The sequence below is a fragment of the Notolabrus celidotus genome, chromosome 2 (assembly GCF_009762535.1).
Source record: "Notolabrus celidotus isolate fNotCel1 chromosome 2, fNotCel1.pri, whole genome shotgun sequence".
Lineage (NCBI taxonomy): Eukaryota > Metazoa > Chordata > Actinopteri > Labriformes > Labridae > Notolabrus > Notolabrus celidotus.
In genome coordinates this window covers 22,354,476-22,382,414 of record NC_048273.1, presented here as the reverse complement: position 1 = coordinate 22,382,414, position 27,939 = coordinate 22,354,476, and the positions used below count along the sequence as shown (strand labels likewise).

General features: G+C 43.2%; 1 protein-coding gene across 1 annotated transcript; it reads right to left on the bottom strand.

The window, feature by feature from the left end:
- Nucleotides 1–45: 45 nt before the first annotated feature.
- Nucleotides 46–27,439, bottom strand: apc2 (APC regulator of WNT signaling pathway 2). Its single transcript, XM_034677732.1, has 13 exons — nt 27,284–27,439; nt 25,760–25,850; nt 24,301–24,643; nt 23,667–23,775; nt 23,229–23,342; nt 22,941–23,015; nt 11,483–11,581; nt 10,640–11,045; nt 9,901–9,999; nt 9,680–9,819; nt 9,358–9,552; nt 8,641–8,855; nt 46–8,523 (listed from the first exon to the last, which is right to left on the bottom strand). The coding sequence occupies exons 1-13, from the start codon at nt 27,422–27,424 to the stop codon at nt 2,973–2,975; spliced, it is 7,578 nt and encodes a 2,525-aa protein (XP_034533623.1). The 5' UTR covers nt 27,425–27,439; the 3' UTR covers nt 46–2,972.
- Between the last annotated feature and the right edge of the window lie 500 nt (nt 27,440–27,939).

Sequence of the window (27,939 nt, the reverse complement as noted above, 5' to 3'; positions counted from 1 at the left end):
ACCCCTGCTCTAACCTGTCTGTGTGAAAAGAAGTCTACTCAGCAGTTTAATGAAACACGTCACTTTTTATTGGATGAAACATTTATAATGACACGCCTCTCTGTTGCTTCGCCTATGTCACATGACGCCACACACCTCTGTGGCCGTGATCACGCCTGAAAGGCTGGGACCTAAACCATCTAAGAACTTTGGATGTTCTTCTCTGCTTCACTCCAATGGTTTATCACATGTTCTTATTTGATGACTGATTCAGACCTCTGAAAGTTGAATTCATTTACTTTTTAGAATAGTTTCATATTTAATGTGAATCACAAGAAGTGACAGCAAAATACAGACGGAAGGTAGATCTGCATCAGTCTGAACTGAACTGAAGTCTCCAGCCAGACTTTCGTGAGCAAGGCCGCAGACAGTGAAGGCGTACACACTCCCAGGACCTTCCAATGGCTTTAAAACATGGAGCCAAACTCCCCGTGCATCATTCACACCTTTTCATCTTTTATCCTGACTTTACCTTTAGGGGCTGTTTAGTGATTATCCAACCAAAAATCTGCCTTTTGAGTATAGAACACCCGACTTCAAGCTGAAAGGTGTCGGCTACAGTAAGGGACAAAGAGAAATTACATTTGTTTATAGACTAAAATAAATCAGTTTTTTAGTCTTTCCATTTACAGGTAAGGTTACAAAAATGTGTCACGTAACAGATTCCTTCTTTTATTTAAATGTCCACCAAACAATTCACTCAGTATTTGTATAACAGTGCTGTTGATCTATGCACACAAATTTCATGTAGACTTTAACTCTTTGGGGAATGGCATGCAGGAATGGGGGCTGCCGGCTGGAATCAAACACAAGCCGCGTGCTGTAGAGGCACATGACTTAACCACTAGGCTAAATCTGTGCCAGACGTTAACTATTATTTTACAGCTATTCTTTACATATGAACTCTACATCCACAGGTGTTCAAATTATTACGTATTTTTATTTCACAGGCTGAAACTCTCTTTGTCGCTTATCCAAGTAAATTAACAATGTGTGCGTGTCTGTGTGTGTTCATTACTCAAAAGAAGCAGTAGGTTTTGGTGGCACATCACGGACATGTCTCACGATGGGAGGTCTGCATTCAAAAGCTACTTGGGCATTATTTGTACTCAAACATGCTTTGGAAATACACCAGGGTGGCAGTACTTAAACAGAACCTTATCTTTAGGAATAAACAACCCCTTTATATTGGTTCCACACTGCACTGCTCTGTCATTGATCTCCGGCACACATGAAGGAGTGATGGTACACTACAGAGAATATTCATCGTCTTTATATTTGACTTCTTCTCGACCTATCACTACTTTTACAGCAACACAGTTAAGCAGATATTAACACGTTAAGAGGACTTTCAGAGGATAACTTCTGTGAGGACTCACGTCCAGAGACCCAAAATCCAACCAGAATCAGATATTTTGTTTCTAGACAGCAAACAGTGCCTGGATCTAGTAGCAACACAAATACAATGTCACTGAGTTTGATTAACAGGTTTTTGATCATCTACGCTGACAGTTCAGAGCTTATAGGTCTTTGCAGCACTTGAAAACAGATGGCTAGTAGTGCTCTCTTCAGGCTGTAGAAAGCATTGTACCACTGTATAACAACGACACTGTTATCCAGCGTTCACAGGTGTGTGTGTGTGTGTGTATGTTTGTGTGTATATGTATGTATGCAGTCAGTGAATATACTAGCATGCTGTCAGGGAGTAACACAGAGACTCTTTTGCCCACTGGAAGCTTTGGAGATTTTGTATATCAGCATGTTATTTACAATATTAATCCAGACAAAGACTACAGGAGAGAGTGAGGTTAACCAGAGTCAGCTGATAGCTTGGGAAATCACACTAGTTGCTATAATATTTTCTAGAAGGTTCTGGAGTCCGGTGGGATTCGGGGGCCAAAATTATTGATAAATGATACCCTCAAACTAATAATATGAGCATGTCTCAGCAACCTGCAAAATGTGGCTTACTTTGTACCCAAATTAAAACCTCATAAAATGTGTCTTGTGTAAAATGTTACAAATCCATAAGTATGATTACAGAGCATTTTTTGCGTCAATGTGTATAAACACCTTGATTTTATCCATAATACCAGCCCTCAAAACCCTTAAATCAGTAGGTAATAGTTCATCAGTTCACTCAGTCCGACTTTTTCTCCTTAAGTTAACTTTTATGGCTCACAAACTGGTCGTCTTTGAGCTTTGAACTGGGTATAATAAGAAAATTGAGGACAAATGGAATTTAGGTGCTTGCATTATTAATTTAAGGACATTTTTTTCAATTAAAATTATATCCCGAACCACACTGGACTTCTTATTTAACAGGCAAGGCTAACAGTGTATCATATTCAGTTGAATGGTGAGACAGAGCTTGAAGCATTTGACACAATGTATGTAAGAAAAGTCTATTCATGTCAGTGTATTTGTGTTCTCTGTGAGAGTCCGTCAACAGTCCGCCACAGTTTCTACCCGGTCAGGTAGAAGTCCAGCTGAGTAATCCTTCAGAAGTTTGCATAATATTGTTCTTACATCGATTCTGTCCAGGAGACCAACGGTGAATTATGTGCTGAAATCAAGGTAACTGTTTTTTCTTTGATGTTTTCACTACTTTTTTTTTAACCAGGCAATGATTATTCTACAAATACAAAAAAAGTACAAAATGATGCTCTTCTGTTCCTCTGAAGTGCACCTCTAAAAGTTATTGAAGGTCTGCTCTTGTCAGACCTGCCTCAATGCATACATCCAACCCTGTATGAATGGTAGATGGAAGCTTTTATCAACTGTTCAGTGAGAAAAACAAAAAATGCAGTTCAGGGGGAAAGTAAAGGGTCAAAACCCGAGGTATAGGGACCAGCACACTCCTATTCTGTCCACCTGAGTGCTGAGTTCATATAGGAACACAGTAGAGTTGTCCATGATGTCCACTGAATGTCCTAGGACTCGCTTTTTTCCCCTGACTTCTCGCTGATTGTGCCTGCTTGGTTCTGTGTGTCTTGCAGGCAGCTGGCCATGGGGCTTGGGGTGTAATTAAACGGGGGGATTCGGGCAGCCTTGCTAGGGGATCCTTGGCGGAAATGAACGACTCCACCCACATGGCTGTCTGTTGTTCCTGTAGAAACAGTGCTGTAGCTTCTCAGGGAGCCTTCTGAATCTCCATCCTGGAGGTTTCCCCCAGAGTTGGCACTAAACTTTCTGAGCAGCGCTAGTCGTGCAGCCTCCTCTGTGATCACATGAGTGGCGTCAACTGTTGGAGAGGTGCTTGAGTTGGTCTTGTTTGAAAAATCTTCTGTCTGGACTGTAGCATCACTTGTTTTGCGAGAAGCAAGTAGAATGGTTGGCAGTTTTCCTGGAAGAGCTGGTGGCTTTGGCTTTTCTCCATCAGGAGAAGGCACCAGAGGTAATGCATTGGCTGGCAGAGTGCTTTTCAAGATCTGAGGTACATCTTCATCCCTGATCCTCCTCCAAGTGACTCTGTCATTAAGCCGAGATGCAGATCTCTGCCCCTTCTTCTTTGTTTCATCCTCGCTCTTTGCACGACCACTCGAATCAGATGATGAAGAGCGGAGGGAAGAGCGGCTGGTCACTCTGCTCAGTATGTTAATACTTGGTGATGAGGCGTGGCGTTTAAAGGTATCTGTGTCTTGTCTCTGCCTGGCTCCAGACACTCTGCTAGGCCCATTTCGCTGAGCCACCCTGCAGGGGCTCTCTGAGCTCGTTCTCCTGCCTGGGCGTCGTGCAGACAGGTCCCTTTCACTGGAGGTTGCTCTCGAGAGAGCTGTGGTCTGCTTCTGGAGGCCACTGTCTGGCCTCTGGACTTGCTGTCTTTGTCCTGGACTATTTACTTGCACCCTTCTCTGGGTTTGCACAGCTGCCTTGAGTTCCTGACAGCGTGATGAGCAAAGGAAGACAGCTGTGGCTCCAGGAGCTGTTCTGTGGGGGGATCCATTCTGTGACCCAGGCATGTTGCGTGGAGAGCCATCACGTCTCCGCACTGTTTTTGATTCCTTGATGAAAGTTAGCTGTCTGAGGAATCCATTACGATCAGTCTCACCGCCACTTGAGTGGACAGAGGTCATCCTGACCATTTCAAATCGGTTGGCGGGTGGCACTCTTTTCCCGTTAACCTGATTGTTCGGCCTGTTGGTTACTTGGTTTGTTACCAGAGGTGACAGTGGTCTGGGCCTTACTGAAGTTTGCATAAAAGGGATTCTGACAGGGGACTTTTGAGTCTTGGGTGGTGGGGATTTCTCATTTTGATTCACCACAGGTGAGCGTCCCTTTCTTTCAGGAGGGCTACTGGCTGGTGGGCTCGTAGCTGGTGAGGCATTCCTTTTCTGGTTTGTTCTGTTGGTCTGAGTAGGGGATGTTATCTTCTTCTGGGATGGTTTGGATGTCGTAGAGCTTTGCGATGATCCAGAGGATGAACTTTTTGGTATCCTTGGAGGTGGTGTTGAGCTCCTCTTTGGCAAAGACAGTTCAATGTCCTGGGGATGGCCTAATCGGTGAAGGCTCTTGGATCTGTGCTGAGCGAGGTTTGGGTTCTTTGGAGCATCAGTCTTGGTTGGTACTTTTCTGGGAGGAGGTCTTTGTGATGGAGCAGTCTCTTTTTTCGGTGTATAGATCACTGTCCTGCCCCTGAAAACCACAGGTAGATTTTGAACTGGCTTGCGTTGAGTGAAGTCTAGAGGTTTGTTAGGCTTCTTGTCTTTAGCAAACTTCCTTTCTTTGGGTGTAAAGCTGGATGTTGACATAAATGACAGGACTGATTCAGTCTCTTCAGAGGATGGATCTTGAGACTTTGATGCTTGCAGCCCAGTGACAACACAGTTAGCACCTTCCTGTATTGCTCTCCATTCAACACTGTTGAGATCTGAATCTTTATCCCATGCTGTATCGTCACTATCCATTTCCTCATCCATGTTCCACACTTCCAATGCCTTTTGCTTCTGCTTTTGGTTGTTTTCTGCTTTCTTCTTTCGAGCAGCAAGCTTCCTTCTCTGCTTGGGCATGGCAGATGTAATACATTTCTGAAGGAGGTCGTCCTCTGAATCCATGCTGACAGAGCTTGGCGAGCTGGGCTCTTCGTATTGGCTGTGAATGGTCAGAGGCTTTGCATGTTGCACCATGTTGAGTGTCTTGTTGTGCCGGTTCTTGTACCATATTTGCTGGGCTTTTGATTTCTGATCCTCAAACTCTGCATCACTAAGTGAACTAAGAGAAGAGCTGAGGGAGTAACATGCCAGGGACTCGTCGTTTATCAGGTTCTGTTTTATCCTTTGAAACCCTCGAGTCTTTCCCTGGGAATTATCAATCCTGCCAATATTTGTCATGCTCCTTGAGAGATTATTCCTGCTGGCTTCCCTGATCTGTTTTCTACTTGTTCGTTTCACTGCTTCCTCTGTCTCATTATCATTGTAGAAGCCAATGCTGTCCTCTGAAGAGCGTGTCATTTGGCGATAGAGAGCCTTTCCTTTTTGTGATCCCACATTAAGGTTACTGTCTGTGTGTTGCTTTATGACAGGCAGCTCCAGCTTCCTATTTTGACCTTGACCTTGCGTCTTCTTTCGTTGATTAGGAGACTGATCACGATTTCTTTGGCTGGCCACTCTGTCAGCTACCTCTTTGCTCTGCATCAGCACCCTCTGAGTGGGAACAACATGTTTGGTTGTTCGGTTCACTTGTATCTCGGGAGGGTAATTCATCCTGTTGGGTTTGTGAAAGTGTGAGAAAATCCTCAAGTCCTCGATCCTCTTTGCCTCATCAGTGAGAGACTCCTGTTTGTTAATGCCTCTGGCGGTGCAGTCTTTGGCCCCCCTCTCCTTCACTGGGTACTGAAGTGTTTCATCACTCAGTGATGTTGTGCTGGAGAAGTTGACAGGAGTACCTTCTGCTGAGTCAGTGAAGGATGAATCATCAAATTTATGGTCCATCTGTGGGATAACAATTCTCCTTCCAGTACACACTTGGGTTTTGCCATTGGGGAGAATCCTATACACTGGGAGATGTATGGGTTTCCGGATCTGAGAGCTGAGGATATGAGAAGGGATGGTAGTCATCAGAGAAGGTCTTACTTTCCTGAACTTGGAGGGCATTGCTGAGTTGATGCATTCCTTTAAGATTTCTATGTCATCATCCGAGTTCCCTTCACTGTATCTCTCCCCGTGTTCCAGTCCTTGTTCGTCCTCATCAGGGAAATGAAGGTTTTTGTCATTCTGCTGGAGCAGGGGGGTCAGTTTCAGCTCCACATCTTTCTGAATGTAGTGTTCATGAAGAGGCAGAGCGCTTAAGCTCGAAGCACAAGAGAAATTTTCAGTCGGCTTTTCCACAGTAAAGTAGATCATGGTGTCCAGGTCAGGCGGAAGGTTGAACCTCTCCTTGGAGTCTGCGATCTCCATGAACTTTCGCAGGCTACTTTCCCACTGGCCTGCTGTCACTGTGGTCTGTGTTTCTGGTCCGTTTGACTCAACGCAGCATGGAGTTTTACTTCGGCTAGGAGGCATTGTTTGCCCCGGGCTGTCAGGAAGATCACTGGGACTTATTGTTCCATCAATCATCTCGCTGCATGGATCACTTTGGATCGAGCTGGCAATAGAGGGAGACTCAAAGCTGCCCAGTGAACTCACTGAGCTACAGCGACTCATTACCAGGGGTGTCTCATGGATGTAGTTTTCAGATGAACTGGATGGAGATCTGTCTTCAAGTACAGCTGGTGAAGCTCCCCTGAGGAACACCTTTTCCCTTTTGGAAGGACAAGGGATCTCAATTGGGTCGGTTTCTTTGCTGGGGAATGTTTTGGAGTCGGTCATCAGTAGCTGGCTGTCACTCAGATCCTCCAAGGTTTCATCCTCTTCAACTCTTTTCACTACCTCTTCATCTTCCACTTCAATTATTTCTAATGAGGAGTCACTCTCCAACTCATTTTCACTCTGCCCATCCAGTGCTCCGTCCCCAGAAGACAGTGAGGAGAGTGAGCTGCAGCGGGAGAAGCAAATGGGCGTGTTCTCCACAGAGTATTTCTGAACTGTCTCCATCGTCCCAATGGTCGGGCTCCTGGTGGACGTCATTGGAGAAAACTTTGTAATACTCCCTCCAGTCATCACAGTCGGTACCCATGCTTGCCTCCTCATTGCTTGTGCAGCCTGAACATTGATGGTTGTCTTTGCTACACCAAACTTGGCCACACTCTGTATAAGCGGGACTTGTTGATAAGTTGGTGAGAGTTTAATTGAAGTCATGCTGACATCAGAGGAGACTTTTGTAGACACACTGACAGGTGTATGTGCAGTCTGATCCTGATTTTTCTCTGGATCTGTGCTGCTGAGCTCTAATGCTGTCACATCTTTGTTGTCCACAGAATCTCTCTCAGGAATATCTTGATGGTTAGTCTTGTTGGGGACAGCAGGTCCTACATTAAAGTAATCTTGATGGGCCACCTTTAGATCAAGTTGGTTAGGTCGCTGTTGCATCATGAGAGCTCTTGGAGCAGGTCGCACTTGGTCTTTGCTGCCGCAGTAGCCATCACTGGTGCTTCCACTGTTGAGACTGTCAGTTGATACACTTGTATGTGCAGTTTTGAGGCGCAAAAGAGCATGAGCTCTATTGAGGCGTTCTCTGTGGGTCAAGCTGCTTGTATCCGACAGACGGCAGGGAGAGCATGATTTTGCCCGAGCTTCATTGAGTTCGTCCATCCCGTAAGGCCAGTCTGCCAGGTGGTCTTCAGAGCTGAGGCTGAAACTGTCCTCTGAGGATGTGTGCATGGTGATGTCCTCCACTAACCTGTCAATCTTTGCTACTGTGTTAGTGATCTTTTTCGCTAGCTTCTCTGCAGCGGCAGATACCACGTCATCAGTAGGTGCATGTCTCTTCTCTGCCATCTGTGGAGGGTCAATGTCCCTTTCTGGTTCACTGTCCCTCTTTCGTGGTTGGTTTTGCTGGAAGTTAGAGTTGGTTAGGAACATGGACAGCATAGAGAAGCTGCCAGTGTCCAGGCTACTGGAGACGTTGGGGGCCTCGTCATCATCAAAACAACCAGAATCAGATGCGTAATCCTTTGCAAGACTTTCAATGTGCCTTAGCGGCCTGTTGAGGGCCAGGTGCTTAGGGCTCTGTTTCTCAAGGGTGTCAAAAGTCTCTGCCAGGTGTTTTGCGTCCAGCTCTGCCTCCAGGGCCTTCTGTTTTCTCATGTATAGTGAAGGCATGCAGGAGCCAGGGGATACAACTGCAGCATCCTTATATTTCAGGGGTCGATTGGTGAGGAGGTTCCTCAGAGCTGCAGCGCTGCCCATGGCTATCATCTTGTGCTTGGAATGGATCAGGTTACGCAGCATGCTGACTGCCCCTAGGTCCCACAGTAGCTCCTGGTCTCTTGAACTTCTGGCAGAAAGGTTCCAGAGAGTCCCACAGGCGTTGCTCACAATGGTCAGGCTGTGGGAGCGCAGATGTTGAAGCAGAGTGTGGAGGCAATTGTGGTCCCTGAGGATTTGCCTGTAAGGAAAGGAAGAAAAATACATTTCTTATACCAAGTTGAAGTTCATTCTTACTTAATGGAAAAATAATGATATTTTCTACACTTAAGGGATGGACAAACTCTCTTTAACCTACCTGTAGTCTTCTCGTGTGGCAACCAGACTGGACACATTCCTAAGGATTCCTCCGCCGCTCTCAATAATGGCGAGCGAGTTGGTCTGACATCGGTATGTGAGTGTGCTGACCAGGAAGCCCAGAGCTCCGTCCACTGAACAGATTGCCACCTTGTTGTCGATGCTGTGAGCGGACAGGTTCCACAGAGCGCTCAGGAGACTCTTTAAGGTTGACTCCTTCAAATCAAACAAAACACAAACACGTTCTATATTGCGGCTCACATACAAACACTAATTACACTCTTGGTTGAAATTGTGGAAACAATGTAAGACAAGAAGGATTATTTCTCCTAGTTATGACCATAAATTTGGAATGAATCCATCAAAGTGGACATTTTGACTTTTGCCTGTGAATCCGTATCATAACCAGGGAATTCAAAGCAGACTTCACAAATAACATTGCTTCATCAGCTTAGCTTACAGGCTCTAGCTGTAACTCAAAGTTACAAATATTACACAAGTAATAAGGGAATGAACCCATGGCCGAGCACTCACTTTGATTATGCACAATTCCTAAAGAGTTGCAACCAATGATGAATCTTTTATTTACTATTCTTAAAAAATTAAAAAATGTATGAATGAAAAGAAAGTCCAATGCTGACCTTCCTCAGATAATCTCTCTACATAACTCACGTTCTAGCCCTGTTTTCTGTTTCTGTCTGTCGAGAGTTTTCATTACCTTGGTGGCCTGCAGGGCGCAGGTCATCAGCGCAGACACACAACCGATGTCTCGGAGGACTCTCTTGCTGTTAATGTCAGCTCTCCAGGACAGATTCCTCAGGATGCTGGAGACCACTTGGTGGAGCTCCTCATTGTCTGAGGCCAGCTGGGCTACCAGAGCCTGGAGGCAGCTCTTCTTTGAACACAGGGTGGCCTAATGCAGGGCAAGATGGAGGTGAAACAAGGAGACAAGGCCATGTTAGTAAGTGCTCCTGTCAATCAGCACTCCGGAAAGAGAGAAGAGTGAGGGTTAGCCACCACTGAATCCTGTTTCTCTGTACCTTGTTGACAACATCTCCAAAGGTAAGATTAGTCATCGCCATCCCTGAGTAGCGGCGCAGCGCCATGTTGATGGGGTCGTTTTGCATGCCGTACATGTCCTGCTCCAAGTGGATCAGATCAGCCACCACCTGCAGACCACCTGAAGGAAAACACAAAGATTTTAGTCGGATCTGTTAGAGTTGCTGGAGAAACAAAAACAGGTTCACAGGTGATCACAAACCTAATTCATTCATGGCACGTCGGTACTCCTCTTCAAAGGAAAGCTTCATGACGGCGCACATGGCCTGACAGATCTGAGGGTCCACGGGTTCAGGGATGTCTGCAGAGAAGAATGTACACACAATGTATGAGAAGCATTGTTTTTATGTTCCTTGAGATTAGATTTAACTGTACTCCCCCTCTCATTTCGTCTGCTTAGATCCAAAGGGAGCTACTTAACACTATGGTGACTTGAGTTGGCTTTTTTTGTTTCACACATCTCATGCAGGAAGTTTTGGTTTCATGTGCTGCCTGATGGTTTTCAGTCCTATGGATTTAGAGGGAACTGTCAGATTCCTCCCAAACTTTAGTGCTAGAAGATTTTGTTTATCAGGGTCTAGAAAATGGAACTCACCAAGAGTTTTATCGCTCAAGGTTTTAGAGAACTAGGAGGAACCTGACTCACAAGTGGTTTGGTTCCTCTGGCCTCAAAATGAACTTGGTGGTGTCTACTGGTCTCACCTGACCATTCTAAGACCCTAATTGATTAGTACTTTATCATCGCTACATCTTTCTAAGAGACCATCCAATGTTTTAGAGTTATCTACGTACATCATAACTCATGCTCCATGGTTCAATGGTCTTAGTACTTTAGGTTTAGAGGGGGCTGAACAGATAACGTGTTTCCTTTAGTTGAAGGGGGAATACTGGATGTGTTGTTGTTGTTGAATGGCTCTTTAGGTTCTTAGAAGACATCTCACCAGTAGTTCTAGTTCCTCCGGGTGAAGGAGTCCCTGCATGGCTCTCGATCCAGTCCCAGCCACTGTCACAGTAAGTCCGGACCTGCTCGAGCATGTGCAGTACCCTCATCTCCCTGCGGGCCTGTCCCTCGTCCTGCTGTGAGTAAATGATGTTGTGGAGGGCGGCACTGGCTCTGGATTTGGCCTCTCTGCTGCAGCCCGTCGCTGGACCACTGGCTGCTGTCTCTCCAGGTCCGCTGGTGCCAACCGGAGCCTCATGCAGGATCTGAACCAGCAGGGGGACGCAGCCTGACTTCCTCATGGCAATGCAGCTGTCCTGAGAGCTGGACAGAGCCAGAAGGGTGCGAGACATCTCCTCCTTGTCCTTGTTAGCAAGCATAGAGAGTAGCCAGAACACCATCTCCACCTGAGGGGAGCAGAAGGCTACGTTACTGTGTGCTTTAAGTTCAACTGGAATCAACTATTAATCACATTACACTACAAACTAAAAACAAACATATAATCACGAGATGGTATAATGTATGGTTTCTTTTCCATGTGAAAATATATTGTAATAAAAAAAATGTATTGTCATATAAAATGAACACATAACACATAATTGGTTTCTATTTAAAAATAATTCTGCCCCCTGTTGGTTTGATCCAGCCTTGTTGCATTCTTTATAGACAAAACATTCACCCTTCTCTTGTACTTTTTGTTCTACTTGGTAGTTAATAACAGTCACTAAGAGGTCAATGTAGTTTTAATTGTATTATTAATCATTTGTAAAGTATATTTTGTGATGTGATTCATGTATCTAATTGGCTCCAGTGATAAATAAATGATGGTGCAATGAAATGTCACCTTGCTGCCTCCATCTGCAGGAGCGTCTGTTCCTGCTGCAGCAGATGACGATGTGTTGTTTTCCGGCTCTCCAGCAGGGGGCTTCTCTGCTCCGGACAGCTGCACACGCACATACACAGAGGAGGAAGAAGATGTGAGGATGAGGCGGAGAATTGTACAGACATTTTCTAGCAGAGTGTATATGTTGACTGAAAGCCCATGTTGACCAAAAATGATTCAGCTGTGGATCAAAGTGTCGAACAGAATTTATTAACATTTAAAAAATCTTAAAAAGGGATTAGTTAAAGAAAACTGCACAGCATAGAGGATCTTTTCACCTTTGGCTTCAGGTACAAACATAATATAATGTAATACATAATACAAATATATTTAAAGGTACAGTGTTTAGAGATGTGAATATTTAGTGATATCGAGCAGTCAGTCTGAACTGAAACGCTCCCTCGCTCACCCAACTAGCTACATTTTTAATTTAAATGATGAGTTCATGTTATAGCAGACCTGCATGCATTTAACTTTCAGTTGTTGTGATTGAATTGTTCATTTAGACTTATAGAGGATGAAATCCACTTGTTTACATTCATTTGAAAATATGTGCTTTATTTCTAATTTTCAGATAAGTCTACGGTTCAGTGAAATATTTAATTTAAGACAAGACTATGTTGATCCATTAAAAAACAAATATATATATTTAGTTTCTCTTTTTAGAAAGGGTCTGAGGAGCATTAATGACGTGCATTTGATTTACTTTTATTTCGATTTTGCACGTCATGAGAAAACTTGAAAAAAGGAGAAATTCTTAATTTCATATTTCTTAAAGAACTCTTAATAAATAACATATATCATAAATCCATAAAATAATCATACAACTTTTAAAAATCCAATTAAAAAATAACTTAGTAACTTAATAACTAACCATTAGTTTACACTGACAGAAAAAGTTCAAATAAATAACAGAAAAATGTTTATAATTTAGACTTGATCATCCAATCAGGAGAGAGAAATGTGCCTCATTAAAGAAACATTCCTCTCCAAATTACATCAGATATTCAGGAATGCAATGAAAGAAAAGCTCTAGCACACACACACACACACGCACACACACACACACACACACACACACACACACACACACACACACACACACACACACACACACACACTCAGAGAGATCCCTCCTCTTTGTCTGCAAACGCACACATATTCCCCTCCCTGAGGCGTTGCCATGGTGACGGGATGATAAAAGGGGGTGAATGCTTTGATACGACTCTCTGAGGATTTCTCAGTGTGTGTGTATGTACTGTATATATATGTGTGTGTATTCCTCCTACATAACAAAGGAAACCTGGATATTTTCTTCTTCTCCCTGTGTTTTTATGTTTCTGTGTTTGTGCGTGTGTGTGTGTGTGTGTATGTGTGTGTGTGTGGGACTGAATGTGTGTGTGGCTCTGATCCAAACCTCCTCCATTAAACACGACCCGCTGCTCACATGACGACAAAATGGACGCCAGCGAGAGGAAAAATAGAGCGTGTTTCATCGTGTTTCTGTCTGTCAGAAGAGACACGCATGTAGATCTGTGTTACTGCTGTAATCTACTTTATTCTCTGCTGGCTAGTTTAATCTACAGTGGTGCATCATGGTCTATAAAATCATCATATCAGATTTACTCTTATTGAGACGTCACATCAATAAATGCAGGACTGAATGAGTTAACAAGACCTGAAAAATCTGTAAAATACTCTATGACTGATTCATCTTCAGGTGACTGTCTGACACCCTGACCTGTGTTTTTTTTTTAACAGCTTACATTATGTTTCCATGTTATGTACTTCACCTCTGGTACTTATAGAACATTTTGATGCTCACACTTTCTTTACAAAATTATGATGCAGGACTTTTACTCCCATCAACTTGAGGTGTTGGTACTTGAAGTGAAATTAAGTAAAAACCTTCACTGCAGCAGAGAGTATGAATAAATGAATATTATATCTTGTCTTGTTTATATGAGTCATCTCTCAGAGGAATATTCAGACACATTTTGAGCTAACAGCTCAGCAAACAAAGTTAATCTGATTCTGAACTACCCACGTATATTATTCATGAAAAGATGATGTAGAAAAATATGTGCACGAAAGAGAAATGTGAGAATGACACATATACACAAAGAAAATCTGTTCACACCGAGCCTGCAAGATGTGAGGAAATACTCATTGTGTGATAACATTTTTAATGCTGCTATAATAATATTAAGAATGATAACATTAAAGATAGCACGTTAGCTATCACTCCCAGTGCCTGTGTCTATCTGCTGATCTTCATGGTTTTCATAATACCTGTCCCTCCTGAATCCAACAAAACCCGAACAGCTGTTTGTCCTTAACCACTTTATCAGCACCAAAAATCTCAGGGTAGGTAATAGCTAGTGTAGCTTCACCTCACTATGTATGAAAACATGAACATGATACCCTGGCTTTCATCTCATAGGTAAGATCATATCCTGTATCAACCTGCCTGTAGTCAGTGACATCACCCATTGGCCTATGAAGAGGAGTTTTGAAGCCCAAAGATGGAAAAGCTGACTCCAGCAGTCAAAGATGTGGAGGCATTTAGCCTCTCTGCACACACCCACCTGTCAGTCAACACAGCCACGCCCCTAATTATGCAAATGTATGTATAACAGCATGCCCCTCTATTACCTTAACGTGGGTTGTATATCAAATAAATTCAGTGCATACAGTTGTCGTGAATAGAGAAATTAGTTATAGAGATGTGAACTGTTTTTGTACCAGGCTGTAAAAATGTTTATTTCTGCTGTAACATCTTAACATGGGGCTCTATGGGGACTGACTCCCTGCAGGAGTAACACTCTAGTGGACACTCACTGTAGATTTTGGGACTTAAAAATTGACTTTATCTTTTAAAAATGGAGCATTCTGCTATGGTCAAATGTACACTTGTTGAGAGAGAAAGCATGACGTCTTTGCGTGAAATATATTTGTATTAATTGCAATAAATGTGGACTTTATAATGTAGTGCTCATTTTATGATATTAGTGATATAGTGATATATTGTGCAGCCTCTATTTACACACAGATTTATGTTGGATTGGTAAGTATGAGGGTTGAGAAATGCAGCGTTCGTCATCTGTTGATGTTTTCAAAATTTGTTCAGAAAACAGAAAATATAATTTTAAAGGTTTCAGTCAAAGTCTCGTCTCTGACTTTAATTAAACGTGAATCTGAATTTTTGCAGAAGTCATGACAGAACGACTGCACAGATTTAGAAATACAGCATTAATATAATCTGGTCTGATTCTTGATTCTGAAACTGGTCCAAGATCTGCTAAACTGGTGCCCAGCCAAGGTCTGACTGTCTGTGTGTCTCTTCTGGACCTGGTTTTACTTTGTCCACCCTCTTTTGGTTGTTGTGATTGATGTACATGGTCTTTGAGGCTTTAAATGCATACAATAAAAATGCTCAGTACAAAAATAGTCTGCAGTGTTTTGTCTGAATGATCCCAGATTTTGTAGAAAAGGAACCTGAAAACCTGAACCTATAAAACCCCTCGTCTGCAGGGACAGACCTACAGCCAAGGGGATAGACAGAACAAGTGTTTTTCTGTAATCTGGGTGAATTCCTGCACATATTGTTGGAGTTTTTTCCATCTCTTTGCCACCTCGTTGTTATTCTCTGCAGAGAAAGGACACACCGACTCGCTCTCTTTAACACAGACACTCTTGCTCCGTGCCAACCCTGCAGCCTGGCAACAGCCAATCATAGAGGAGCTCCAGGATGGCAGAAAAGAGCTAGTTTCTCTGCATGGCAACGAGACGGAGACGAGATGGAGAGCAAGGAGAAGAAGGAGGAGGAGGAGGAGAGTCTGCTTCATGTTCAATCACTCAGTTCTTCAGGTTCAGCTGAATCAGAACCTTCAAGAACCTCAAAGAACACGCCAGGAAATGAGACAACTGTTTAGGATTATTTTACTACTTTTAAATAAGATAATGTACCTTTAATTTTACTGACTGACTTCTAACCTTGTTTGCCTGAGTAAGATTAACTGAAGGGCTAAAAATCCAGGCATAGTTTGATGGTGCAAAATGTATTTTGAGGATTCAAATTCACAAATTCTTCAAATTTTAGTCAAAAAAATCCATTATGGGTAATACCCTCCATATTATGAACAATAGAATCTGTTATAAATATAGTTCTTTATAAAGTTGTATTTCCTCATCAGTAAATATGTTAAAAAATATTATATTTTATGATTCGTGTGTCTGATTGTAGGTCACGGGTCACAATAAGTTCATCCTGTTTAAAAATCGATGAGCTCAGCTGAAATGTTGAAGATGATTAATTATTCATAAAGACAGACCATGCCGCCCCTCCCCCGGCCAATCAGCATGCAGACAGCCCCAGCTGACTTTATGAACGGTTTCATTAGACAGATCAGTTTGAACACATTATCAGTAGCCTCTGAAACACAAACAGTATGTTGCCCATAATGCTGTGGTGTGATGGCTTCTGTCAATCATGCTCTCCTCTTCAGTTTAGCCTCTTTAAGCAGATTGTTTTGGATTTGTAGAACATTTTCTGTGAGTGGTTTCTATCTGCTAAACAGACTATTTAACAACACAGTCAGAGACACACTGTTGCGAAAAGGGTTGGGACGTTTAGCAGCTGTGGAGACAAATATTTTCCTCAGGAGGCGGAGACAAAAAACAGAGCAAAAAGGGAGGAGCTATTAAAATGAAACCCGTCAGACTATCACAAGTGTCACGCTGATGAAATGCTAACTTTATTCTGCATCGGCTTCGTGATCATGCTCAGTGTACAAACAACACTTTCAACCAGGCAAAAGTAATGTTACATCCAGGTTAACTACAGGTGTGATTCAAGAAGTGATGCAAATCAAACAAGATATTTGATATTCCTGTTCAGTTGCATTAAAATCAGACAGAAGCATCCTAATAAAAGTCAAATAAATAAGAAATAAAATAATAAGAATGTGCAATCTTGTCATAATATTTCATTATGCAACTGTAATAACAGAAAAACTGATTTTAATTCATGAGTAAAAAAAAACTATATTTTTCTGCTTTATTTCCATCCTAACTTGTATTTTTGAAGCTAAAACTTTACTCACTCAAGACAAAAGTGACAAACATGGGAACAACCCAAACAACTGCACTGATCAGCCAATCATCAGCTGAACACTGGAAGAGAAATATGGAGACCAACTGGTTGAACCAGAAACACGCTGAGCTGACTGAAGGTATGCCGAGTCATTTTAAAACTCAGAGAGAGAAACAGAGATTACAGCTGACTGAGGATACAGGACCGGATCTGTGATTTTTATACATGCTGTTCAGTTTCAGGAAGAAGAATCAGGCTCAAACAGACCAAAGCTGCTGAGGGTTTGAGACTGAGACGCCGTGATTCATCTGTCACCCGATTTTCAACTTTAAACCTCAAACAAGTCCGAACAAGAAGTGAGGAAGCAGAGACGACAGGACCTGCTAACATTAGCACGTTAACAGGCTCACAAAAACACATGGATCAGGGCTGCTTAAAGCAGTTTAACCTCTCTAAAGGTATTTAGAAAAAATGTCAAGTTTGTACTTGATTTCTGCCTTACAGGATTTATTGATGTAAGTCATTACCCAAAGATGACGTGTATTTTATTGTTAAAACTCATTCTGATCTCTTCTTAATCCACCATGAGCATTTAGCAAGTTGCAGTGACAACAACAAACTTCCTTCAACAGGCAGAAACCTCACGCAGAGCCAGACTCGTGTTAGACAGCCATCTGCTGAGATCGTGTTGGGGTTGGTTAGAGGGAGAGGCTATGCTCCTACAAAAAACGATCCACTGAGTCCATGAGAAAAATCACAGTTTAAATTCTTTGTTCTGTAAAATTTGTGTCCACTGAATTTTCTTGCTTATCTTTAAACACAGAGGACATGACTGTCTCTGAGGAACCTTCACAGGAAAAAGACCAGAAAGAAGCTAAACCACCTCTCAGAGTGGATGACGAGACTAAGGAACCTGATCCAGAGAACCAAAAGGACAAACACATGACGACCACAGATCATCTCAAGACGAGTCAGCGTGAGAAGAGGTCTGTCAGCCCGCTGACTCTCTTCAAAGAGGACTTCCACCAGTTCAAAGAGGACGTGTTGAACGTATTCAGGGACAAAGACTCAAGGACAGAACCTGAGAACACATCAAGTCAGGCTGAAGACAAACTCGTCAGCAGCACACTGGGCCTCCTCAAGGAGGATCTGAACCAGTTCAAAGAGGATGTGACGAATGTCTTCAGCTCCAACAGGGACACAAAGTCTGCAGACCCTAAGAAGAGTCAGTCCACTGAGAGGACAAACACCCGTCTCAGCTTCTTCGGAATGAGCCTTACAAGAGAGAGAGACACCGCAAAGGAGGACCCTTCCAAAATAAAAGCCTCAAAAGCTGAAAGAAAAGACAAATCCTCTCTGAGAAGAGAGCAGAAGACTCTGAACAAAGTAGAGAGCAGTCAGGAGGGTAAAGAGACACTTTCAGAGCTGAGGGAGGAACAAGTGGATGACAAGATGACAGAGACTAAAGACACAGAGAAAATCAACAAGAAGACAGATGAAGCAGAGGACAGTGAAGTGGATGTTCCCAAAGAGAAAAGTGAGAGTCTCCCTGAAACACAGCAAACTGAGGAGAATTTGAAAGTGTTCAAGGACAAAGACTCAAAGACAGGACCTGAGAACACATCGAATCAAGCTGAAGATAAACTTGTCAGCAGAACACCGGTTCTCCTGATGGAAGACCTGAACCAGTTCATAGAGGACGTGACAAATGTCTTCAGCTCCAACAGGGACACAAGGTCTGCAGATCCCAAGACGAGTCAGTCAACTGAGAGGACAAACAACCATCTCAGTTTCTTCGGAGTGAGCCTTACAAGAGAGAAAGACACCACAAAGGAAGAGCCCCCCAAAATAAAAACTGAAAAAGCTGAAAGACAAGACGAATCCTTTCTGAGAAGAGAGCAGAAGACTCTAAACAAAGTTGAGAGCAGTCAGGTGGGTAAAGAGACACTTTCAGAGCTGAGGGATGAGCAAGTGGACGACAAGCTAACAGAGACTAAAGACACAGAGAAAATCAACATTACCGAGGAGACAGATGAAGCAGAGGACAATGAACTGGTTTTTCAAGAGGAGAAAAGTGAGAGTCTCTCTGAAACACAGCAAACTGAGGGGGTTTTGAAAGTGTTCAAGGACAAAGACTCAAAGACAGGACCTGAGAACACATCGAGTCAGGCTGAAGATAAACCCATCAGTAGCAACCCGGGTCTCCTCAAGGAGGATCTGAACCAGTTCAATGAGGACATGACAAGTGTCTACAGCTCCAACAGGGACACAAAGTCTGCAGACCCCAAGACTAGTCAGTCCACTGAGAAGACAAACAACCGTCTCAGCTTCTTCGGAATAAGCCTTACAAGAGAGAGAGACACCCAAAAGGAGGATCCCTCCAAAATAAAAGCAGAAAGAAAAGACAAATCCTTTCTGAGTTTGTTTAGAAGAGAGCAGAAGACTCTGAACAAAGTTGAGAGCAGTCAGGAGGGTAAAGAGACACTTTCAGAGCTGAGGGATGAGCGAGTGGACGACAAGCTAACAGAGACTAAAGACACAGAGAAAATCAGCAAGAAGACAGATGAAGCAGAGGACAGTGAAGTGGATGTTCAAGAGGAGAAAAGTGAGAGTCTCTCTGGAACACAGCAAACTGAGGAGAATTTGAAAGTGTTCAAGGACAAAGACTCAAAGTCAGAACCTGAGAACACAACAAGTCAGGCTGAGCATAAACTTGTCAGCAGCACACCGGGTCTCCTCAAGGAGGACCTGAACCAGTGTAAAGAGGACGTGATGCATGTCTTCAGCTCCAACAGGGACACAAGGTCTGCAGACCCCAAGACGAGTCAATCCACTGAGAGGACAAACAACCATCTCAGCTTCTTCGGAATGAGCCTTACAAGAGAGAGAGACACGGCAAAGGAAGAGCCCTCTAAAATAAAAGACTCAAAAGCTGAAGGAACAGATGAATCCTTTCTGAGAAGAGAGCAGAAGACTCTGAACAAAGTGGAGAGCAGTCAGGAGGGTAAAGAGACACTTTCAGAGCTGAGGGAGGAACAAGTGGACGACAAGCTAACAGAGACAAAGGACACAGAGAAAATCAACAAGAAGATAGATGAAGCAGAGGACAATGAAGTGGATGTTCCAGAGGAGAAAAGTGAGAGTCTCCCTGAAACACAGCAAACTGAGGAGGTTTTGAAAGTGTTCAGGGACAAAGACTCAAAGACAGGACCTGAGAACACATCAAGTCAGGCTGAAGATAAACCCATCAGCAGCAACCCGGGTCTCCTCAAGGAGGACCTGAACCAGTTCAAAGAGGACATGACGAGTGTCTACAGTTCCAACAGGGACACAAAGTCTGCAGACCCTAAGACAAGTCAGTCCACTGATAGGACAAACACCCGTCTCAGCTTCTTTAGAGATGACTTCTCTAACGTCTTCAGAATGAGCCTTAAAAGAGAGAGAGACACCCCAAAGGAGGACCCTTCCAAAATAAAAGCCTCAAAAGCTGAAAGAAAAGACGAATCCTTTCTGAGTCTGTTTAGAAGAGAGCAGAAGACTCTGAACAAAGTAGAGAGCAGTCAGAGGGGTAAAGAGACACTTTTAGAGCTGAGGGAGGAACAAATTGACGACGGGTTAAATGGAAACCTCACAGAGACTTACGACATAGAGAAAACCAACATTACAGAAAAGACAGAGGACAGTGAAGTGGAGGATCCTGTCACTGAGGAGAAAAGTGAGAGTCTCTCTGGAACACAGCAACCTGGGGAGACGATTACTTCAGTTCAGACAGGTAAGAGGGATCTGTTTTTTACATCATTACATTCAATGATTAACTCTTTACAGTGTCACTATCAAAGTAACATCTAAAACGGCCGTAACATATTTTCCTGATCCCTTAATCCCTTCAAAGTATTCAAAAAAGCAGCAATCAAATCAAAGGATTGCTTCGGCGACCTCAGTTATGCCATTATGACCGCCACCCTCTTTTTTGTCATCTTCCAAAAGTCACCACATAGAGAGGTAGACAGGCTTTAAAAATATGTACTGAAAAAATACAACTTACCCATCAGACTGCCTTTAAAAATAACCAAACTCTCAGCGACACATTTTCTAGGTCACTGATCAGTCCCATGTATCCCCTGTCTAACTCCTCCCCTGCTTTCTGTTCTCTGTGACTTCACTCTCATCCATTTCTTTTGCACAGTCCACTTCCTTAACCCCTTGGCCAATCAAAGCTGTGAATGTGAAGAGAAGTCTGACAACATCTCTGTGGTGTCAGAAGAATATGAGAGGATAAATGGAGACGAAGCAGAAGAAGAAGATAATGAAGAGAATCATGACAATGAAGAGGTGAAAGATGAAGATTTACCATCAGACACTCTTCTGTCTCTGTCCTCTATGATCGGTCTCTTGAGTCTGAGAGACCCAAACAAAGATGATATGAGGTGAGTCGAACCACAGAGAGACAGACAGAAATCTTTAAACGACTGTATGTTTACGGTTTAGATAAATGTCATACTTGACTCTTTAAAAGTTTGTTCATTTCTTCATTTTCAGGGAGCACGGAGGAGGAGACCTGTGGTCAGTAAAAAACTGTAAGCTCACTTAAATCTTGTATTTTTTAATATTTTGTCCTACTTTTTCTATGATAAACAACACAGTATCATCTGCGTAGAGTTTAATTATTGCTTACATAGCCAGAGGTTTTGGGTATGATTTGCACAAGAAAACAGAGTCCCTGTAGTGAGATATGTGGATTTCGTCTCTTTTATGCCACTATCACAACTTATAGCTTTATTGGGAACTGAAAAACTCAGGGAAAGGAACTGAAACTGTTTCATAATCAAGTTCTCTTTTAGAGGTCTGGTTGTCCTTGTCCCGTAGATATAAAAACACTGAATCAGCTTGTCTCCCCTCTGTTTTGTCTCTCAGTTGCCTGCTATTTGACCTTTGACCCCAACACTGCCAACTCAGAGCTCCATCTGACTGATGGAAACAGAAAGGCGACTCGTGTTTGGTCGGACCATCGACCCTCGGACCACCCAGAGCGGTTTGAGCGTTGTCCTCAGGTTCTTTGCCGAGAGGGGCTGCTGGACTCTGTGTACTGGGAGGTGTTGTGGAGTGGCGGGGCAGATATTGGTGTCAGCTACAACAACATCTCCAGAAACGGGGACCCAGCGAGCTGCCTGCTGGGACACAACCAAAGCTCCTGGAGTCTAGAGTGTTCAGAGGGAAGCTACACACCGTGCCACAATAAAAAGAGGTTCAAGTCCTCCTCACCCCAGCCCTTCACACGTAGAGTTGGGGTTTACCTGGACTGGACTGCAGGGGCTTTGTCCTTCTACTGCATCTCTAAGGACACCATGGTTCACCTGCACACCTTTACCTCTACCTTCTCGGAGCCTGTGTACCCGGGTTTCTGGGTCTGGGCCTATGATGGCTCTGTGTCGCTGTGTCAGGTGGAATTAGGCTGGGAAAGACTGCTGCAGTGAACCACAGCTGGACCTGAACTCAAAGATGCTTACTGGTTCATGTCTATTCACAATCCCCAACACTAAAGACACAGCCTTGTTAACATTACAGACCTCGTGAATGATTGCCAACATTCAACCTGTAAAAACACACCACCAGGTCCAGTAACAGCCAAAAATGAAATTCCAATTTCATTGACAAATACGTATTTCAAGAGTGTCCTGTGTCCACACTGAGTGTAAAAAATGTCTCTGTGTGCAGCAGTGTTTACTGTCAAATAAGTATCTATAAAACTGGATATTAGCTTCATCCTCCCTGGACCCTTTAGAAACTCAGCTCAGGTACAAGTTCAAATGTGGCACTTCAGTAAAGTTGCTGTTCAAAATCAAACATGAATTCACTTTGTTGGAGAGAGTCTAATCTTATTATCCATCCATCCATCCATCCATCCATCCATCCATAGTCCACGGCTCACTCTTTAATAATCCATTCATTGATCTCAAACTCATCCACCCATCTATCAAACCTCGTTGCAGTGATCACATATCAAACTGTCATTGTCTGATCCAGAACAGACCGGCTCCACCTGGTTCTAACCAGTCACCACAAACCAGGTTCATACAGAAACAGTCCTAAGGTGTCTCATACATCTACAGAAATCCATCTTCAGGACTAAAATAGTCTAAGACAAGTCTGCAGAACAAAGACTGAACTCCCAGCGGGATGTTTCTGCAGCGGGTCAGATCGTTTCTGAACCTGCTTTATGAAAAACTGCCAACAGATTCAGAGATTCTGAGCGAGGTTTGTGTCTACTGTGTATGTATTGTCTGTATGTTACTATGTTTGTGTGTTAACGTATATATGTCTGACCTGTAGCTGGCTCTCCTGACTGCCTCGGGCCTCATGCAGCTCTTTCTCCAGATGCTCCAGACGAGCAACACGCATCTGAAACACAAACACACAAACACACTCACAGTTCAGACACCTCCAGATGTGCTCCGCCTCCATGAACCAGCTGTTTGTGCCACTAACAATGTAAATAACTACAATAAATGTACATTTTTAAACAGCTTTTTGTACAGCCTTATTAATCTTTATGAGATGATCTGCTGTGACTGGAGGTGTAAATAACCGCCCAATCAGCAGCCTGGCTCTCACCTGCGTCCTCTGCACTACCTCATCACTGGTGCCGAAGCGCTCCTCCATCACAGACTGAACCTGCTGAGCTTCAAACTCCAGCTGCTGTCGGATCAGGTCCATCTGCAGAGAGAACTGCAGCAGAGACACACAGAAGTCAGAAGTCAAACAAACAGAGACAGCGTTATAGCTCCACATCCAAACACATGCAAACTCAGCCTATGATGCCCCAGTGTGTAAAGCTCTGTTAGCATGGGTCACATATTAGGACGTGGATGTTCCAGAGAGCTTTGACATCATATCTTAGAAATAGTTATGTCTATTTTGAGCAAAATACAGATTTAGATTATGCTTTAGAAATACAGTTTATTTAACACCTATGTTGAAGAGTATTTTCTAATATAGCCAGTACAGTTTGGTGCAAATGGGACTTCTATGTTTGGTTTGGTCTGTACTTACTGTGTCTATGCGAGGAAGCTGAGCAAGTCTCTGTGACAGCGCCTCCAGCTGGCTGAAGTACCAACAGCGCTCCCTCTCCTCCCGGTCGATCTCACCCAGCAGAAGGTTCCTGCAGTCGGTCACACACACAATAGAAAATTCACGGTCAGAATCACAGTTTACTCTTCAGGCAGCCACTCACAGGCTGAGTCTCACACTCTGATACTGCGGAAACTAACCTCACACCAAATCTGCGAGGGCTTTTATTTTTAATTCAATATCTGCTTTCTAAAAGCAGGGAATCTGTGCAAGCAACAATATAAAGGAAGGTAGCAGAGCAACTCTAAGCACAAGCAGGGACTATTTCACTGCAAGTGCAGGGCTTTATGGGATAGTACAACAAATCTGGACGCAACATGTGAAAGGCCTTTGACTGAATCTGAAATGAAACTGCATAAATTCCGTTTGTGTGGTTTTATGTTCTCATTTTGCAGCATTCCATTCAAGTTAAGCTGTTTTTTAACTTAGCAGTATAACAAGATATCGGAATTGATTCTCTGAAGACCACAAATATCCTCTAAATGCCAGCAGATATCTCACTCTGAACCAAAAGATGGTTCAAATCAAGTTATAACAAACTTGAGGATCATCTGACCTCTCCTTGTACAGCTCCTCTAGATGGTGGTCACTCTGTCGTCCATCCGCCCCACTGATCACAGCTGTTTTGGGTGGGGCTCCGTCCAGGAAGTGAGGCGACAGCATGACGTCGGCAGCCTCACCTCCAGGACACACGCTTAGACGGGATGAAGCTCTGAGTGGGCTCCTCGCTCTGCTCACCGCTGCCACCGAAGAGGAGGAGCAGGGCAGAGCCAAGCGATCATCTAGCTCCGCCCCTCCGATCCCCGCTGGCCCCATCCCCCCGAGGCTGCCTGTTAGCAGGCGCAGGTTGTGAGGTTGGTGTTTGAGTTCGTAGTAGTTTGTGAGGTCCATGTGGAGCTCTGCAGGAGAAAAGAATCAATATTCAGAGTCTACCTGATAAACAATCAGTATCCATCCACCCAACTGCTGATCCCTATCTTTCAATCCATCAATTTATCCATCCGCCAATTTATTTACCAGTTATATCAAGCATCAATTAATCATCAATCATTTCATTTTCCCTCATCATCATTACATATCCATCTTTATCCTTTTATTTACACCCATCTTCTTTCCTTCCAACCAAACATTCAACATAGATTCCTCCATTTATCCATCCATAGCCCAAAACAACACCCATATATCTGTCCAGCCATCCATTTATTATCTTTAAAGTTATCCATTCATCCAGCTGTTCACCCATCCATTCATCCATGTGACTGATAGTCTAAACATCCATCCTTCCATCAATCACCTGTCCATTCCTCCATGATCCAACTATCATAGACACGTCATCTACCAGCTTACAAACCCATGACACCAATCATCCATACATCTGTCAAACATCCCTCCCTCTATCCATCCATGCAAAATCCATCCATTTTCATCATCCAACCACCCCATACCAACTCCTCCAACTTTTACACCATCCATCCATCCATCCATCCAGCTAGGTGATCTGGCTCCACCCTGTTCAACCCCTACAGGTCCCGCCCCCCATCAATCCACTATTTCCCATCCAACTGTCCATAAATCCATCAACCACCAACCAACTCATGCAACCATCTTCTCTTCAGCCACAAACTCAAGCATCCAACAATCAATCCTTCTTTACTTCCATCTTCCTGAAAGCTCTGTCCTTTCTTGCCTCCTCCCTTCTCTCTTTCCCTCTTCTTTCCTCTTTTTCCCCTGACAGAAGAAACAGATCTGTAGTCTGCAGACTCTGCTGCTGTTAATCTCAGTTGTATAATTGATTTTCAGTCCAGACAAACTAAATGACATTAATTAGTTCTCTGATTGGATTGAACCTTAATGAAACACAGCAGCTGCAGCCAATCAGGTTGGCTGATTGAATCTATTCATTTTGGTGTGAATGATGATTGGTCCCAGCGGGGCGCTCAGGACAGACTTTAAAGGGACAATACAACCAAAACTAACTACCAAACACTTTGTGAATCTGAAAGTCATTTTCTGACCTTTGAGTTGGTGCAGCACGTCGCTGCGCCCGGACGAGGCCAGAGTTCCTGCCTCCTGCTCCAGTTTACTCTGCAGCTGTTTCAGCACCTCCTGCAGCAACGAAAGAGGCAACAAGAGGAGAGTTAGATTAACAAAAAAAAACCTCCAGAGCATCAACAAAGGTTAAAAACAGATTTACGGTATCTGCACAAAACAGGCTCTTTCCTGAGGCTTTAATGAATTTGACTGTAATTATTCTTATTATGCATTATAGGGCACTGCCTTCCCCACACAACGATAAAACAGTGCCCTAGATTAGGTGTCTCAAATGTGGAGTGAACCTATGAGCAAATTTCCTTGAGTTTGAACACATCATAAAATACATTAAACTAACATTTAAGATCAAGAACATAAAAAAAAACCTGCCTGAGAAATGTGGATTGAGCTTCAGCAGCGGATTATAAATCCCATGAAACGGGTCAAATCCACAAGCAGCAGATAAAAATGATTTCAGCCCAGATTACGTCCTTCGAGAGCTTCTTCCTCCTGATTTAAAAGCCTCAGACGGTCGTTAAAGATAAAAAAGTAGTTTACTTCCTGCCCATCGTCCTTCCTGCAGACTCACCTGCTGCAGGTGACACACGTCTCGCTTCTATCAGGGTTAGCGTTAGCATCAGCTCTCCTCTTATCTGTCTGTGTCAGAAAACCGGCTGAGCTGGGTCTGATAATCCAGCTGCTCTCAGCATCTGGACACGTGAGTGTGTGTGTGTGTGTGTGTGTGTGGGTGTGTGTGTGTGTGTGTGTGTGTGTGTGTGTGTGTGTGTGTGTGTGTGTGTGTGTGTGCGTGTGTGTGTGTGTGTGTGTAGTCACATGAGTGTACATCCATGTGTGTTTATGTGTGTGTAGGTGCTGGGATTTATAGCAGCAGGCTTTGGGTCTTAGCCTGATTTCACAGGTTTCTCTCTCTTAGCTTCCTCGCTCTGATATCGATCAGCATCTGAGAAATGTCGGCAATTCAAGAGTTTGAGGTTTTCATTTGAGGCTTCAATTTTAGAAAGAAGCAGAATTAATGTGTCTCTTTAATCCAATGACAGACTCACATTGAACTTTTTTTTGTCAAAATAACTCAAAACATAAACCTTTTTTTTTCTTATTGTTTTGTAGAAAAAATTAATTAATTAAAACTTTGATTGATTTTATGAGTTAATCCACTTCATTAGGGCTTCATTTTACATCAGAGAGGATGTCTTCCCCAAAAAATATATCATACAATTTTAAAAAGTAATATAGAAACTGTTTTTTAAATCCTACATTTTAAATGTACTTTCAATATGAGTATATGAATATATATACTTATATATCACTTTGTCAGAAGGTGTATTTGCTGGTGTTGTTGATAATGTTGATGTACGTGGTTGTTGTTGTTGCTGATGGTCTAGGTGTAATTGTTGGTGCTGTATTTGTAGTTGGTGGTGTAGTTGTTGATATTGTTAGAGTAATTGATGTTGTTGCTGTTCAGAGTCTCTTGGTGTCTCCTGTCTCACCTTCATGCCGGTCGTCTCGGTCTCCAGTTTGGACAGGTGGTTGGAGTTGTCCTCCAGCTCCCTCCTCAGGTGGGAGTTCTCCTTGCGGAGCGCCTCCACCTGGTGGGCCAGCTGGTCATAGGAAGCCACAGCGTTAGCCATATTTACTCTGTGCAGCGCCTCCTGCAGGGAGAGGAGGAGGAGGAGGAGGAGGTGTGTTTAACTTAGGGATGAAGCTAACAGACCCATCAACAGTTACATCCAAAGACAATCAAATATTAACTTAGATACAATGAGCTGATTCTGAGGGATCATGAATTTGTTTGGGTTCACTAAATATCAGGTAAGCACAAAAGCTAACAACCCAGAGTAATACATGGAAGTGGTCAGATAACAGCAGCTTTCCCGTTGTTCCTGTTCTGATAACATTGTGTCAATGCACCACAAGGGACTATTTCATTAACAATGAAACTCCAACACACAACATTTCCTAATGTGCATGATGAAGCCTCCAGTATTCTCACCTCTTCAGCCAATAGTGGTGTAAGAGGAGAGAGACAGACATACACACAAGTATTCACATGATGACAGATGTATATGGTTTGCATCTTAGATCGACACTGCATAACGGATATAAAAACTATTAGAGTATTATTTGGAGATAAATTATTTTCTTC

Bases quoted from the DNA above. Each gene is read 5' to 3' on its own strand.
- apc2 (XM_034677732.1), bottom strand. From the start codon at position 27,424: ATGGCTAACGCTGTGGCTTCCTATGACCAGCTGGCCCACCAGGTGGAG. The intron at 8,856-9,357 runs GTAATGAAAACT...TTTGATTTGAAG, and splicing joins GCGCCCTGCAGGCCACCAAG to GAGTCAACCTTAAAGAGTCT. The intron at 8,524-8,640 runs GTAGGTTAAAGA...CTTTCCTTACAG, and splicing joins GCCACACGAGAAGACTACAG to GCAAATCCTCAGGGACCACA.